A 17,425-nucleotide genomic window follows, 5' to 3' on the forward strand; every position below is an offset into this window, starting at 1 on the left:
CACAATTCCGTGGCCTTTAATACATTCATATTTTGCAACTAAAGCATTTTATCATCTCCAAAGGAGCCCCAGTACCCACCCACTAAGCAGTCACCCCCACTGCCGGCTTCCCCAGCCCCAGGCAAGCAGTCTTCTGCTTTCTGCACCTGTGGATTGACCGAGACAGGACACTCATCTAAATGGAATCACACACCATGTGACTTTTGGGCTGTTTCCATCTTTTGGCTGTGGCGGATGGTGTTTTTGTGAGCATTTGTGTCCAGTATTTGTCTGAGTACCTGTTTTCAGTTCTTGGGGGTCTATACTGAGGAAGACTTGCTGAGTCCTCTAATAATTCTGTTTAACTTTGAGGAAACACTTACCTGTTTTCCACGGTACCGACGCCATTTTACTTTTGACTAGCAATGTATGAGGGTTTTGATTTCTACACATTCTTGCCAACATTTGTCTTTTACAGTGTTTTTGTTTTTGTTTTGTTTTGTTTCTTAAAGATTTTACTTATTTATTTAACAGAGTAGGCAGAGTAGTAGGCAGAAGGAGAAGGAAAAGCAGGCTCTCTGCTGAGCAGCGAGCGCAGCTCGGGACTCGATCACAGGACGCTGGGATCATGACCTGAGTGAAGGAAGTCGCTTAAATGACTGAGCCACCCAGGCCCCTTTGTTTTGTTTTTAATGGTCATCCCCAGGCTGTGAAGTGGTAGCCCATGGTTTTGGCTTGTATTTCCCTAACGATTAGTGATGTTGAGCATCTTTTCACTTGTGTCTTGGCCATCTGTAGATTGCCTTTGGAGGAAGGTCTATTCAAATCCTGGGCCATTTTTTAATTGGGTTGTCTTTCTGTTGTTGAGTTGTAAGAATTTCTTATACATTCTGGTTGTTGGACCCTTATCAGGTATATGATTGGTAAATATTTTCTCCCATTCTGTGGCTGTCTTTTCCCTTTCTCAGTAGTGTCGTTGGATGCGTAGTAGTGTCATTGATGAAGTCTGCTGGTCTATTTTTTCTTTTTTGTTGTTTCTGCTTTTGATGTTGTACCTAAGTATCCACTGCCAAATTCTAGATCATGAACACAGGATTCTATAGTTTCTTTGAAGAGCTCTGTAATTTCAGCTCTTACATTTAGGTCTTTGTTTATTTTGAGTTAATTTTTATATATGTTGTGATGTAAGGACCAAAGTGCAAACTGTAACCTATGAATCTTCTTAAGAGTTTACTGTTTGTATACATGAGGCTAACACATTGGATTGGTCATGTAGGGGACCTTGGCACTTGCAGATTTAATATTTTCAGTTTATCATCAGGAAGTGATCTCAAAAGGTCAAGACACATGGTCACATCCCTGTCCCTGAGCCACACATATGGACCCGTCAGGCAATGAGGCAGGTGCATCCACACAGGCAAATCCCTGAATAAGTGAAGTGAGCTTAGTTGGCCCTGGCTCTCATCTCCGCAGATTTTCCTGGCACTCATCAACCTCCAAAACCTCTATATTCTCCTTAAGGGCTTGAAAACATCACTTACATTTCAAAAATCACAACTTACTGCATGCAACATGCAGGATTAGTGTTAGCAAGTTTGGATTTTGTGACAAGTCTCAACACAACATCATCCTTATGGTGATCAAGTACAAGCTGGTGAAGAAAGGAAGAAAGGAAGGGAGGGAGGAACCCTGCACAGCTTTAAGGTTGCCCTGCTTCAGCGCTCCCCAAATCTGCTGCTAGCATCGCATGGGAAGCTTCCTTTTCTCTTTCTTTCTCTTTCCCCCTCCTTCTGTGTCTTTCTGTTAATTTCCTAGCAGCAAAACCCTTTATCCAAACCAAAGGTTGCAAACTTCCAGACAGGACCCTTCTAGTCCTCCTCCCGGGTCCTCCTTTTGCCCCCACGAGGCCTCGAAGCCCCACGAAAACCAGTTGAAACTCCCAGGCTAGACTCTCCAGGACGACATCAAGCGCCGGCAGGCTGGCTGTTCTAAGATGACGAGGAGCAGAGGAACCCCGTTCTCGCAGAGGCTTGTGGAGGTCCCAGGCTTTTTAGAGCGGGGAAAAGCATCTCGATGAGGGGCACAAGCTGCCTCCCAAGCTGGACTTTGACTCTATTGTAATGATGTGACTTTACTTATTGCCTGTCCTTATGTAACCTTCATTGCATGCGGCACCAGAATCACGAGCTGACTCACTCTGCGGATGAGGCAGGTACTCGCTGTCATGGGGAATCTAGGAAATTGGCGAGGCTGGAGCTAAGAAAACAGCTACCCTGGCCGGGCCGGGTCTGGCTGTGGGGAAGGGTAGCTGGGGCAGCCGCCTGCTTCTGCGTCCCCCCTGGGGAGAGGCCCTCTGGATACATGATGGCTGGCTTATTCTCCATTCAGACGTTCTCTCCTAGACTAGAGTTCTCTTAAACAGGACAAATGAAACAGTATCAGAAGCTGTTGCCAGGGCAACCTGACAAAAGACTTTTCACCCTCAGCTACTGTACTTGTAATTTGTCCAAGGCAGCTGGCTTCTAGGGAGAGGAAAGGGAAGGCCACAGTTGCTACTTTGGGGCCCGGAAATGAAAATGAAAATTTAAAGACTATCTTCTGGTGAACTCAGCTCAGGTAGGACAGGAAAGCAGCGGTGATCTGTGCAATAAAAATTCAGGAAAGCCAGGCCGGGGAAGGCGAAGAGAGCACACACCTTTGCCTTGTCTTTTGTGAGAGCTGTAAAATGGTTGCCTATCAGGGCTTTTAAGGAGAAGCCGCTGGAAGGCCTGGAGCTGAAAGTATGCCCCGAAGAGGAGGGAGGAGGACCGAGAGCGAGACATTGAAGAAAGCCACCGGGATATTCCAGGATATATAGATAAATACGAACTGGGGAGTTCTTGACACATCCCATTTGACATCCCCCCAAACCATAACCTCTCACGACAGCAGCCCCTTTACGGGGAACAGTATTACAGAGCTTGGACCAACTTCAGTCGGCTCATGGTATGGATGGAAAGACAGGTCCATAAAAGATAGCCCACTCCAGGTCACCAGCCGGGCAAGGGCAGAACTGAGCCAGAAGTCCCGTTTCCGGCTTCCCCGTGATCTTCCCACTTACCTGATGCCTCTGTCCGACAGCTTTCAAAGTGGGCCCCATGGGGTCAGGGGCCACGCTGTGAGGGCACGGGACACCCCCCACCCTCAAAGGAATAGCTCCCTTTCCATCTACTTTTATATCCGTTGGAGCTCCACTTAAAATTATTTCAGGGGAAAAAAAATCCAAGACCAGAAAACGTTTGAAGATCGCTAGTCTAAAGATACACACACACAGTAGATCGTGGCCATGGTTGCCCAACCTTGTGAACATGTTAAAAACCACAGAATCATATGCTTTACTATGTGAACTTTGTCTTTAACATTTATTCTGTTTATTCTATATTTATTTAAATTAAAAGAACAAATAGCCCTTAATTCACGCAAAGAGAGACACGAAGGTAAGAGGTGAGTTATACTTAGGGTCAGAAACCAAATAGGAATGGATTATAGCAAGGCTGACCCAGACGTCCTCCAGGAACTGCCCCCTCCCTGGTCCTCCCCAATCCCTACTCCCCACACCCCCACCGGCTCCTTACCGAGTTGGTGCCAAGGATCTGCAGGTTGGGCTTCTCTGACTCCAGCAGCTTGGCCACCATCTTGAGGAAACTCTCCACGAAGAGGTTGATGCTCTGGCAATGGCAGGCCATGAGCAATTGGTCCAGCGCCTCCATGGCAATGCACACGTACCTGGGGAAAGGAGCACCATCATTGGGTTTCACGCCCGTCCCACGCTCATTGCATGCGTGGGACAATCAGCACAGTGACCCCCTGGCCAGCATCTGGGTAATGAGGCTCTTCCAATAGGATGTTAATGTCTGGACAGCCATTCCAGCTAGTGCCCACTGCAGCGCAGCACCAAGAATCAGCAGGAACCAGCCCTGGAAGGGAGCCTGGAGACCAGCTCTCCCCAGCTGCTCATTCTACAGATGAAGAACGTAAGGACAGACAAGGTGTACCATCTCATAAGTTGATACAAGCAGAAAGAACTGATGCTCAGAAGAGCAAATTCTGAACCCAAACCCAATGAGATCAAAGAATTACTCAATCTGAAGTCGAGAAGTACTTGTTGGGCACCCACAGGGGAAACACTCTGTCTTAGTGCAAGGGTGTAGGGGGAAGAAGTCCTTCAACTCGAGGAGCCTGGAATTCAATGGACAAGATATCTCCTGTAAAGGGAAGATAAGAAATGCTACACGAAAATCATGCAGGACATTCCACAGAGTTCCAAAGGAGAGAGATGACTCTAATGGGGAGGAAGAGAAGAACTTTAGGAAGAATGTTTATGAAGAATCTGATATAGGCCTGAAGACCAATCAACTGTGAAGGTTAAAGAGTATAAAACCTGCAGATATTGCATTTGAAGACCTCAGAAGTCCTCTGATCATCACACAATATGGTTGCTGGTATTACCATATTTAGGTGACACATTCCCTACTTAGAGAGCATCTGTACCTCACAGAGGATAAGATACACAGGAACAAAATTATTATTTTTTCCTAATGAAGATGATTCTGAGGCCCAAACTTCTTATTCCTTCTAAAGTCTAAAACCTGAATACCTTCTGAAACCGGAAATACGCAGCACCCAATGATGAACATACTAGGTAGGTCATCCCATCCCATTTCTTGACAACTACATAAAAACGTCTTCATATTTCAAGCTATTTCAAGCTTCATATTTCTACCTGCCCACCTTTCAACCACTTGAAAAGAGCAATCCCATTTTTCTTGCTTTTCTCTTCTCCACGCTAAAAATACCCAATCCTTCCCAAACTAGCCTTCACAGGACAACCCCTGATGATCCTGGCTGGTGGCTATCCCCTTAAACGCCTCTCTTGAACCCCAAGAAAAAAATACCATGAATCAAATTCCTCCTGAGAATTAGGAGGGCACGTCTGAGCCCAAACCCGATGTGTGTTCCACGGTGGCCACATCATGAAGGGTACATGCCCAACTTATAAGTCACTGCACATGGCAGAAAACAGAGGAGGGGCACCCCGGTTGACCATCTGACTCTTGATTTTGCTTAGCTCAGGATCTCAGGGTTGTGAGATCGAGCCCTGCATTGGGCTCCATGCTGGGTGTGGAGCCTGCTTAAGATTCTCTCTCTCCCTCTGCCTCTGTCCCACCCCCCACTCTCTCTCTAAAAATAAAAAAATAAAAATAAAGAAAAAGAAAACAGAGTAGACTTTCATTAGAAAAGGTCATCGTTCACCTTCTAATGAAGAAGCTGCTGCAAATCTGTCCAGTATCATTCTATTTGAAATCTTTGTAATTTTTTCTAGGGAGTCAGGTTTCTGAGGCAGAATGCTAGACATCGCCCCTGGAATCTCTTTCCCCCCTTTTCCCTCATAATTTGGAATTTTAGCAGAGCTTGTGGGGCTCACGAGGATCTGTTCTCAGCCTCTCTTGCTGCTAGCTGAGGCCACGTGACAAAAATGTTGCCATTAAAATGAGGGAAAGCATTTGCCACGACGTGGATGGAACTAGAGGGTATTATGCTGAGCAAAATAAATAAATCAGAGAAAGACAATTATACGATCTTCCTGATATGAGGAATTTGAGAGGCAGCATAGGGGGCTTGGTGGGTAGGAAGGGAAAAAATGAAACAAGATGGGATCAGAGAGAGACAAGACACAAGAGACTCTTAATTTCACAAAACAAACTGAGGGTTGCCAGGGAGAGGAGGGTAGGGAGAGGGGGGTGGGGTTATGGACATTGGGGAAGGTATGTGCTATGGTGAGTGCTATGAAGTGTGTAAACCTGGCGATTCATAGACCTGCATCCTTGGGGCTAATAATACATTATATGTTAATTACAAAAAAATGAGGGAAATTGAGGTGAGCAATGTCAGCATCACTGGCTTAGAAGACAGGCTTGGCCCCTCCCCTCCTCCCTTCCTCCTGGGACTGAGGAGTGGCAGCCACTGGAGTCCCAAACACTGGAGTTCCCAGATGATTCCCCCCCCCCCCCGACCGCCCAACATTGTGAGGCTGGACAGTCACCCAAGAGAGAGCAAAACCCTTTGCAAAACCCCGAAATGCTGGAGCCACTGTATTTTTACACAAAGAACCCAGATACCTAATACTCAGGTCTAGGAGCACTTCGGAGACCCAGTGGTGCAAATAAAAGTGAATCCTGAGCAGTCCAAGGCAAATCGGTGACCTACCTCCCAGGAAGGAGGAGAGCTGGAAGGGCTTGGAGCCTGTGACGGGGAGGTCATCACAAGACTCCGCGAACTCATGAGTGGACCCACGTGCCTGGGATGTCGATCCTTCTACTTGTTAATTCAAACCACGTGGACTAGAAGAGTCCTTCCTGATATACAGAAATGCAGGACAGGTCAAGTGGGCAGAGGACCCCAAACCTAACAGAGGTGTGGAGGAATCAAGTTAGTGCCTCCAAGTCGAAAGCAAGGAACACAAGACCTGTCTTAAAGATTACGGTAGAGCTGTCAGCATGAGCTTCCAGAGTGTGAAAGCTGCCTCATACTTGAGAGCCAGGCTCGTATGCCAGACATAGAATCAAGAATGAATTTAGAGATCTGTTCTCCCTTATGCCTCGGTCCCAATCATACCCATCTTTGAATGTTAGGCAAGTATTTTAAAAAGACTTTGATTAGCGAGTTGCTTATCTTCTTTTTTTAAAACCAAGTTGGTGAAATACAAAGAACTAGCTAAAAAGTATGACTACAAGGTGATTTCTGGGGTTTCCACAAGGCCACAACACAAGGCTGCATGATAACTCTTGGGGCAGCTGTTTGGTTTCAATATGTGGCCAAACCACCTCACACAGGAGCCAGCCTTGCAAATCCAAACCTATAAAGTAACAGCCATCATGGTGTCTATTTCCTTAATGTTCTTCTTCTTTTTTAAAGATATCAGATACCATTTCTTAAGTGTTCTTAGGCTAACCTTTGTACTGAGCAATTATAAGAAAAGCAGCTTCCCTATCCCGAAATTTTCCTGCCCATTTTCAAAAAAATGTTTGGTGAACTGATAATTTACTGATAATTTAATAATTATTAAATTATTACTTAATATTATTAAGCACTATTAAATAGTCATTACTGGGCATGTTTATAAGTGGATCAGGTCATGCTCTTGTCTACAGAATGTCTTTCAAATAGAAGGCCAGCCCTAGGTCTCTGAGCTCCTGGAGCAAACGGGAGCCCCCAGTCCCTGCTGGGGGGGTGGGGGGGCGCAGTGCTGGCCATTCCTGGCTCACGACAGCCTTGTTCTTCAGAAGCCATCATTGTCACAGTCCTGGAAACCTGCGATGCCTCGCAGATAGTCCCCGTGTGTTTCAGGTCGGCTGTGCTGGCCAGTGAGGTAGACTGAGTCATGTATGTTTGGGGAAACGGCCTGGCTGGGGCCCTTCTAAAGGAGACACACTTTCCTTGCAGAAAAACCAGGCCCCATCTGGGCAACCAAACACGGCAGGTGGGAAACGGGGCCAGCCAGGGTAGAATTCTCTTCTCTCAGGAATCATCGCCAGCATCTTAACGTATGAAGGGCTTCACCCTTAGTTCACAGAGCTTAAACGAGGGAAAGGAAGAGGCGGGGTGGGGTTTGGCAAGAGAAGAAACTAGAAGGCTTCCCAGATTCCAGAGCTTAGATCACTGTTTTTCCTTTTCCTGTAAAAAATTACCAGAAAACCCTAAGAAGGAAAAAATAGTCCTTTGCTAACAACATGATTGAATGAATGAGAAAATAAAATAACAAGCAATTGGCTACTAATCCAGAGTGGAAACTCTGATGGGAAGTGAAAATTATGGTAGAAAGAGAAACTGAAAAGTCCAGAAGTTTAAAGCCTAGTTCTTTGAACATGCTCTGCTTTGTTCCCCATGTCGAGCCCCGTTATGAAGGATGGAAAGGTTGTAATTATGAGCTTGAATTTTTCCAAGTATCTCAAAAAATTAGTTCTCTAATCTCTACCCTCCCTGGGAGGTCTTGTAGTGGGGTCCACACTGTCAAGGAGAATAGAGTGTCCTGGAAGGAGTCTGGTGTAGTGATGGGTCTGGGAGACTGAGCTGGCCTGAGTGCTAGGAGCTGGATGAGGCCGGACGGAGCTGGTGAGGACTAACCCGCCACAGGGTCTGGGGGGGAAGGACGAGAGCGGGTACAGATGACAGCAAGTGACAACGAAGGGTACTGGACGTACTGGTAAGGCTCCCCAGCAGGTGAGGAAGGCAGACCCCAAGGAACCTGGGAGAGAATTGGGTTCGTGGGCAGCAACTGAAATCCGGAGAAGACACTTGACAGGTGATAACGACAGGAACTCAGTGACAATGGCCAAGGCAGGAGGTAAGTCATAGCAACGGAGGAAAATACACAGGAGAAGAGGCAAGACATGTCTCCTGCTGAAGTCTAGAAGAGGCGGCCGGTTCTGTTTGAACACACTGAGCTCGGTCAAGAGGCCCTGAACCCGAGGAAAGGAGGAGCAGGTGTAAAGAGTCTGGGAACAGAGCGGGGCGGGGGGCGGGGCTGGAGAGGAAGGCAAAGTCAGAGATGAAGACAGGCAGGCAGGAGAGAGGGGACAGCTTTAGCAAGGCCAGTCACTGCCCGAGAATCACTCAAAGGTCAGTCGCCTTGACAAAGAACCTCTTATTCTAAGCAGTTGGAATGTACTTGGTCAGCCCCACTCCAGTACAGAAACTTCTGGGTTTTAGGAACTTAGATGCAGGGGCTGACTTCAGCAGAGGGAGGGAAGCATGAACCCCCTCTCCAGGTTCTAGGGCTGTCCTAGCCGTAGAACAGCCCTTCTAGGGCTGGAAGGAACATGCACAAAGAGAAAACCAGGAGGAAATCTCACTTTTTGCCGCTCTGCACGTCTCTGCCCGTCCGTCACAGCTCAGGTCAGTGAGCTCTACCTCAGAATTCACAGCCTAGCCTCTCTCCGCCCACATCTGGTCATCATTCCTGATGCTGAATGCAGATCAAGGCAGAGTTCATACCCACAGGAGAGGGGTGCTAAGGCCGGGAGGCCAGGGGACCAGAGAGGATGGTTCTGCGCCTGAGGCCAACCCCCGAGGTTCACGTCCATGTAGTTAAACCATAAATACAGACACCTCCGTGATCACAGGGAGACACAGCCCTCAGACCATCTGTAGGCGAATATTTGCGCTTCCAAAGCTGCCATCGGGAAGGTGCTAATGACAAGAAGCCGAGAATGATGGACAGAGCACCGGGCTGGGCAAGAAGGGGCGGACAGGGAAGCAGAACGGGAGATCAGATCTAACGGATTTCTCTTCTCCAAATGTTTATGATTGAAACTTCCAGGGAGGCCTTCAAGGCTTTAAACACTGAGAGGCTGCCACGACTATTTTTAACAGAACGATACCGATTTCGAATTGCAGTTCTAAGGGCAGTGGAAGGACTCTAATTGGCTCTGCTGGCTATGGGACATTTTTATCAAGAGAACCATCCCTGCAAAGAGGGCAGATGAAATTAGTATTAAATGTTTAATGTTACTGCTAGCCTATCAGTTTTCGGTTGAATCTAGGACGAAGTCATTTTTACTTGCTTGAGCATGCTTTACCGGATGTCAGGGCGATTTACGTAATCAGCACGTAGAGTGTATTTGTGCCCTTTTTATTGAGCGTGTAACCTAATTTTATTTTATAAAACGATGATAGAAATGTACTGTTTCTGGTCTTGCTGTCCCTCCTAGGGATAGCTTGATTCTGGATTCGCAGGTGGGTCCTGCAGAGCTTAGAGGTCTACACCTTGTCAGCACAAGGCAAATGTTTTCATGCCAGCACTCACTCCGGCTTCCTCGCCAGGAGGAAGGGAGCTTGGCAGGTGGTTGGGCTGTTGGACTGTGGTGGTAGGGGGGCCCATGATCGGGATCGAGGGGAGAGAGCACTGTCGCAGAGGCATGAGGCTCAGAGAGCCGGGGGTGGCTGGAGTGGGTCTGAGCAGGCAAGGCAGGTGTGGCGGGCATGGCTGGGGGAGCCTGGTGAGTTAGGGGAAGGTCATAGCTAGTACTCATTTGGAAGGACCAGAACAGGAAAGAATGCAGGGAGAGAATTGCTAATGTTACCATGATCTGGAGTCTGCAGTAGGAGAAAGGAAGAAGCAGAGGAAAGCAGAGCATGGATGTATGGAGAACAGAAGCAACTGGGACTTCAGAACAGTTGCGTCAGATTTACCCTGCCCTCCAGACCATCAGCAATGCCACCAGGGATGTCTTCGGGGTTTCTTACATTCAGCTTTTGCACACACCAAAACCCAACCACACTGCTCAGAAAATGAGCCCTCGTAGTATTTACAGCATATTTGTTTTTCCTTTATTTTCTAGGCATTGGTATTTGTTGCTTATTTTTAAACTTAATTGTAAAACACTGTATTTGTAATGACATAGTCTGTTTTTCATTTACTTAAGGCATTTTCATTATTATGGGGAAAGCGTGTTTATAATATTGTTTCTATTGAACAGATAATATTCTATTGAACAGATAATATAAAGTGAGACACATTATAATTCATTAAACCCTTTCTCTCTTATTGGACATCAATTTCTAATATATCATTATTATAAAAAACACTACAATGAACATCTCTGTGTGTAAAGCTAGTTTATATTTAAGATTGATTTCTTGGGATAGAAGAATAGACAAAGAATTTACCGGATCAAAGGGCATACATGTTTTTTGAAGACTTGACTTATATTTTAAAATGATGGTCTAGGAGGCACCTGGGTGGCTCAGTGGGTTAAGCCTCTGCCTTCAGCTCAGGTCATGATCTCAGGGTCCTGGGATTGAGCCCCACAATGGGTTCCCTGCTCAGCAGGGAGCCTGCTTCCCTTCCTCTCTCTGCCTGCCTCTGCCTGCTTGTGATCCCTCTCTCTGTCAAATAAATAAAATCTTTAAAAAAAATTATGGTCTAAAAAGGTCCAACCAATTTGCACTTATTCTAGAAAAGTAGGAAACTACCCTCACGCTGCCATTCCTTGGTTAGTACTGGAAATACTTTTTTGTTAAGTGAAGATGGTATCTTAGTGCTTCAAGCCACATCTTTGATTATAAATTTATTGACCGTTATTATTTCTCCTTCCTCTTTCTGTGAGTTGGTTACTTGGAGCCCTGGTTTCAGTTTTTAGTGACTCAGTTTTCCCACTCCAGCCCCATCGTTGGTTTATACAAATAATAGATGAGTTTGAATCCTTTGTCTTACTCTTTCAAAACACTTCTTTTGGTTGTCATTTAAATTTTGGTGGTTTCTTTTTTGACATCAAAATATTTAAATTTTTAAACAGTTAAATCTATCGATCAGTCATTTTCATTTAAGGTTTCTTTTCTTTACTAAACATAGCAAGTCCTTCCCCCTCAGACTGATAAATATTTCATTTAAGTGTATTTTTAATGGACAAATTACCCCAACCTTGCCTTCTCACTAGAATGTAGATGGCTCCTCCCTGCTTTTTTTTTTTTTTTTAATATTTATTGTTTTTGTTTTAAATTAGAGATTGGGGGTGGGTGGGGGAGAGGGAGAGAGAGAATCCCAGGCAGGTGCCATGTCCAGCATGGAGCCCTACGTGAGGCTTGATCTCACAACTGTGAGATCATGACCTGAGCCAATATCAAGAATCGGACAGCCCCCCTTCCCTGCTTTTTAAGGCTGTAAGTTGCTTGGTTTGATGAGAATAATGGCAGACTTAGGACTAGACCAACTTTTCAAGACCCTAGAGTGTGGGTGAGGGCTTCTGGATAGAGACAAAAGGGGAAAATGGATGCTAACAGAGGTGCTCCTAGGAAGCGGACATCCCCTTCTTCCCACATCTTGGTAATGGCATCAAATTTTACCTGCCATTGGAAAAACACATGCAAACCTCCCTCAGGCCCGATCCCTGTTTTTCCAGTCTGTTCGGTGACCAAGTCTACTATCATTTCATAAAAGGACCCTTTGTTTTGTCCAATGCTTCTGAAAGCATCTCTCTCACTTTCTCACACTCTTACCCGTATCGATGACGTCCCACATCACGGATGAGCCTCTCGGAGAGATAGGCGCCAATTCGGTCCAGCTTCTCTGGAGCTGAGAGGGCATAGAAAGTCAGCTTTTCCATGTTGGTCTTCACCAGGCCATCCTGTAAAAGACAAGACCCCATGTCTCACCGTGACTATTCCATGGCTAGAAGGGTTCAAGTCTAAAGGTAAATCATATGTTGATTGAATTATCATTCTGCCCAGTGCCATTACGTATGTGACAAACCTCCCATGTGGGGTCAGGGATACAGAAATGATGAAAACATGGTTCCTGCCTCCCAGGAACTCACAACTTAGCCCAGAGTATGCCAGCTATAAATTAGAATAGTTGTATAAATGTACATATTATTTTTGTATGTATACGGATTCATGTATACATATATAGACACAAATGTACATATGCATATGTGTGTAGGCATGTATATGTGTGTGTGTGTGTGTGTGTGTGTGTGTGTGTGTGTGTGTGAATGATAAGCCTTCACTGAAGGCAACTCAGAATTAAAATGTGCTGGAAATCCAGCCCTAAGACATGAACAGGAAGAGAAGGCAGTTCAGTAGCAATTAGGGAATTCTCCAGAGGATGCTGGAAACGTGGCCCTTCAACTGTCCATCAAGAAGATGTCATTGATTTCCAAAGAGCAAATCAAGAATATCAGATCCCGACATTTCCGAAACCACACAATCCATAATGTAGCCCAAGCGGAGAGTAGCCGCCGGGAAGCCGGGAAGCCAGGCCTCCCCTGTGCGCACAGCCAGACCCTGGGTGGGTGCCAGAGGGAGCCAAAGAGAAGACACCAGCTCCTGAGCCAAAACCCAAGAAGGGAAGTGCTCACAGGACACAGCAGGGAGAGCACCATCAAGAGAGCGAGCAGTTCTAGAAACCACTGCTCAGAGAGACACGAGTGAGAAAGATGTCTCAGCCGTGCAGTAAAGACCTAAACCAAGCCGAAACCAGCTTCCCAAGCCCCCTGCAGATCCTGACTGCAGACAGATCCAAATCTCTGTGGCAGGCAGACCCCCGGCAGCTGTTCCCCACTGACCAGAGTCTGAGCAGGCTCACGGGCCAGGGGCCCGGCAGACCCGCCTTCCCCTCGCAGCCCTGGACGGGGTGAGACGGTGGGAGGTGATGCCAGGCGGAGGAGTGACCCACCTCGGGATCCTCAGGAAAGATGTTGTCAACCAGCCTTTTGTACCTGGGGCGTAGAGCGCCACAGCAGCCACAGACACCTAGAAGAGCAAGAAGAAAAACCCATGAATGTGGCCTCCTGGGAACCAGGCCAAGGCGGCTTGTAAGGAACCAAACCCAGGCCGGGAAGCAGAAAGATCTCATCCCTCCCGTGCCGTGTGCCGGGGGCCCTGGGGTGGCCGACTCCCACGACTTGCCTCATGCTACACCTTTGCCTTTGAGCCTTGCGTCCTTCGCCTAGGGGGTCAAGCCCGGCGGCGTGTGTGAGCGTGAAGCCGGGCCATGGAAGGGAACTGTGAGGGCTGGGAACTCACCCAAAGGTCAGGTGCTACCCCTGGACGGACACGCGTGCACGTACACACACACACACACACACACACACACACCCGGGGGCAGGACTATAACCCTGCCTCCTGCAGCCCAAGAGCCTCCCCATTGTCCTGAGAAGATGCACAGCTTGAGGAGTGCTCGTTCCTCCCACCCACCCCCACGGACACCCCACTTCTTTTATTCTCTGCTCCTCAATATCTGCTACCTTCCTGTTTCCTGCGGCCATTTCCATTATAGAACGTTACGTGAAATGCTGATAAATTAACATTACCATTAATTATTAACATTTGAAAATGCATCTTTAATGCAGGGTGACGGTGGTGTTTCAGGGTGGGGTGGGTCCCTAGGGGGCCAGCCCCCCCATCCCAGTCCCCCCTGTGCCAGCCCCCTGTGCCAGCCTCCGCCCCACCCCGGGTGAGCCCCCCATCCCCAACCTCACAAGGTGTCCACCAGCCTGTGGCAAAATGAGAGACTGAGAACAATGTGGTACATTTCCAGAAAGCTGAATCTATTGCATGGAGAAGGCTCCCTGACATGACCTCTTTCTGTGTCTTTGGGTGCTGTGAAATGATGGTGTTAGGAGATCAGCGATAATAGACCAAACCCTGGGAAAATAAAAAGCGGACTCTTGCAAGTCCCCCCATAAACTGTCTTTAGACAGAGGACACGGAACCCTCTGGGACCCGGCGCGGTCTCCACCTTCCTCCGGCCCCAGGGATCTTTCCTTCCGCGTTCTAGCCGCACCTCTCCCTGCCCGGTGCGGGGAATGGGCCCCTCGGGGAGGAGCCGAGGGGAGGGCAGCGAAGGGCCTGGGAAAGTCCAACCCCCAACAATAATTGTTCCCTCATCCTCCCAATTAATGCTTAATTCTGCTTGCACAAACTCTCCAGTTGGAATGCAAGTGCACCGTGGAAGGATCAAGGCCATGGACCATTCAGAAAAGAATGAATTACTTTAGTGGGAATTACTTGAATCTCACAAAGAGCTTTACAGCTGCAGGAGAAAAGCGGCTCTCTGGAAATTTTGACTGGGAGGGGGTAGCGGGCGGCTGTGCCAGGAGGAGGAAGGAGCAGAGATTTGGGGTGACTCCGGTACAAGGGAACGGGTGCTATCTGGGAGAAGCCTGGGGGCATGCCACAGGAGGACAGGCCACCCGGTAACTGGCTCACATCCCCCCTCGCCCGCCTCACAGGCAGCTGCGCACCCCCAGCCATCCCCCTGGCCTGCGGAGGGCCACAGACCTGGTCGGCGGCTGCAGTCAGGCCCTCTGCGCTCAGTCTTGTTGGGTTGGCCTGACGTGCCCTCCTCTCCTCTCTGTCCACGCCTGGGAGGGGGTGTTCGGGCCCTGGACGCCAGCCAGGGCTAGTTCTCCTGATGGAACAGCTCCCAGGGGTGGTGTTCTCTGTCCCGGGTCTCGAAGCCTGGGATCGAAGCCCATCCATCCATCCTTCCCCTTCGGCCACCCTGCCCTCTGCCCAGTGCAGCCGTTCGCAAGCTTCTTCCCAAGATGCCCACGGGACATGCCCTCCGCTCTCCCGGCAGCCTCCTTTGTTGCTGTCTCCAGACCAGGAGAACCGGCCATTTGCGTCTGAAGGGAGTGAGGACAGAGCATCACAGAGAAGCTGGCACTGCACAGCCCCAGTGCCTGTCCCTTCCTCCAGCGTGTCTGAGAGGCCTAAGGGGCAGGACCTGCACGGGAGAGAGGCCAAGCTCGTTAGAAACCCAGACTTGTCAGGAAGCACAAGCCCATTTTGGGTACTCAGGGCAGAAAGCTCTGTGCAGGGGCACCGAAGGGGCTGGGGGCTCTTGGTGCTACCAGTGGGGACACGAGCCACCTCCCAGAGTGAGCAGGCCTGGCTGTACCTCGGTCTAGGGACATGGGCTCGGTGTCTTCCCAGTAAAACCAGGCAGCCTGTTGGTCTCCTGATCTCTTGTGTCTAGAAGGGGTATGCCTCACGTGCCCCTTCTATCCAGTGCCTCCTTCTCTAACCCACGGGCCTCTCCCTGGAACACGCCTCTCCCATGTGAGGAGCCACAGGGCATGGCCCCAGGGAGAACCAGTTGCATTCAAGGCCCCAGGGCACTGTCCCACCAGACAGGGAGCGGCAAGAGAACAAGAGAGGAGAGTGGGTACCCCCTCATCAACAAAGCTGCCACTGTTTTCAGGGTCCTTCCTGACTTAGGTCCTGGGGCTTTTTCCTGGTCTGTTCTTCCTTTCCCACCTCCTCAGACCCCTTGATGGCTTGTGAGGTAGAGTGGTCAACAGCAAGCCCCCCCCCTTTTTTTTCTTTTTTAAAAAAGATTTTGTTTGTGTATTTGAGGGAGAGAGAGAATGAGAGAGAGAGCATGTACGTGCAGGAGCAGGGGGAGGGGAGAGGAGCCTGGGCAGACGGAGAAGCAGGCTCCCCACTGAATACAGAGCCAGCCTCGGGACTCGATCCCAGGACCCAGAGATCGTGACCTGAGCCCAAGGCAGAAGCTTAACCGACTGAGCCACCAAGACACCCCACAGCATGGTTTCTAGTGAAATCCCAGCACTGCTGCTTCCCAGATGTGTGACCTTGAGCAAATAACTACACTATGTTTGTGAGTGTCCTGGGCTCAGGGCACAAGGCTGTTGTGAGGTCTAAGTGAGCGGGTGGCAGCAAATCCCTTGAAGCAGGGTGGGGCCTGGTAGCTCCCCAAGAAGGCTCAAGGGTAGTGTCCCCTCGCACCCCCCGCATTCCCCAGGCCCAGGGCAGCCAAGTCCTTTCCTCGCTGCTCACTGCTCTGTGCTGGCTGCTACGTCGTAGTGGGGCTTTCCCCACTGACTGCTTGCGCAGTGACAGCATCCAAGGCCGGTGCACATCTGAAGGCCTGAGCAGGCCTTCGGATCAAACCTCATTGACCTGTGGGTCTGAAACAGGCCCGAGGCAGCTCCAGGCACCTGCAAATCACAGTACCTTGACCTCCAGCTCCAGCCCCTCCCCGCAGCCAGGGTCCCCAAACCGTAGTGCTTTCGTGAACCCCAGTGCAAATGTGACCTGCTAGGTCCTCCCTCCGCAGAGCAGAGCCAGGTGCTGATGAGACAAAGCAAGTGTCGCTGGAGAGAATCCCCAGGACTGGCCCTCGGGAGGTCAGTCATCAGGACAGCACTGGTCATGTGTTGAGACAGGGAAACAGAAGGGACCCCGTGAGAGAGAAAGCTAATTTTTTTTTCCCTTTGCTTCTTTTGGGGCTTCTATTCTTGCTAGGACTTGCGCCCCCACTCCACTTTAAACATGCCTTGTGATGCAAATAGCATATGCCCTTATAAGAGACAAGGAGCTAATGGATTTCTCTAGGATGGATAACATCTAAGGAAGGACCAGGTGAGAATGACCGGAGGAAGCTTCCATCTGCGTACTCCAGACCCCTGTCAAGGCCCCCTGCTCTAAGGAATAACAATTAGGTCCTTGTCTTTGTTCTAACTGGTTCCTGGACACCTGCGAGGGCAGGTGCACCAGACCACTGTCCTCGGTAAAATCCCGCAGACCCCAAAGAAAGTCAGACTCCTGCTCCTTTCTTCTCCGGGTCTCCCAGAGGTTCCGTCTGCATCTGCTCTCTCTGTTTCTTCAATAAACTCTGCTTTCGGACTCCCGCTGGCTCCTCCCACACTGCCAGCATCACCTCCTCAATGAACTGAGGAGTCCATGGGGAGAAGGGGGGGCTCTGGAGAACAGAACTGCATTCCCCAAACTGTGTTCCGTGGAACACTAGTTGCCACATGCTAACAAGCACCCCTCAGAAAAGGGTCTAAGGGCAAATCAGTGCAGGAACCTGTGCGTGCCAAATCCCGCGATTTCAGATTCACAGTACAAATTAGCATATTAATTTAATATTAATAAC

General features: G+C 48.9%; 1 protein-coding gene across 3 annotated transcripts in view; it reads right to left on the minus strand.

Annotated features, from left to right (window-relative positions):
• EFR3B (EFR3 homolog B) overlaps positions 1 to 17,425 on the minus strand; it is an 89,080-nt gene that overhangs the window by 37,885 nt on the left and 33,770 nt on the right. For all 3 annotated transcript variants that reach the window (XM_013052977.2, XM_013052976.2, XM_004745936.2), the window contains exons 2-4: positions 13,193 to 13,269; positions 12,016 to 12,143; positions 3,594 to 3,744 (exon numbers count right to left, since the gene is read on the minus strand). In XM_013052977.2, coding sequence (XP_012908431.1) covers positions 3,594 to 3,744; positions 12,016 to 12,143; positions 13,193 to 13,269 — 356 coding nt within the window. The remainder of the gene's footprint in view (positions 1 to 3,593; positions 3,745 to 12,015; positions 12,144 to 13,192; positions 13,270 to 17,425) is intronic.

This window comes from Mustela putorius, unplaced genomic scaffold (assembly GCF_011764305.1).
Source record: "Mustela putorius furo isolate JIRA1106 unplaced genomic scaffold, ASM1176430v1.1 tig00000281_pilon_pilon_pilon, whole genome shotgun sequence".
NCBI classification, from domain to species: Eukaryota; Metazoa; Chordata; class Mammalia; order Carnivora; family Mustelidae; genus Mustela; species Mustela putorius.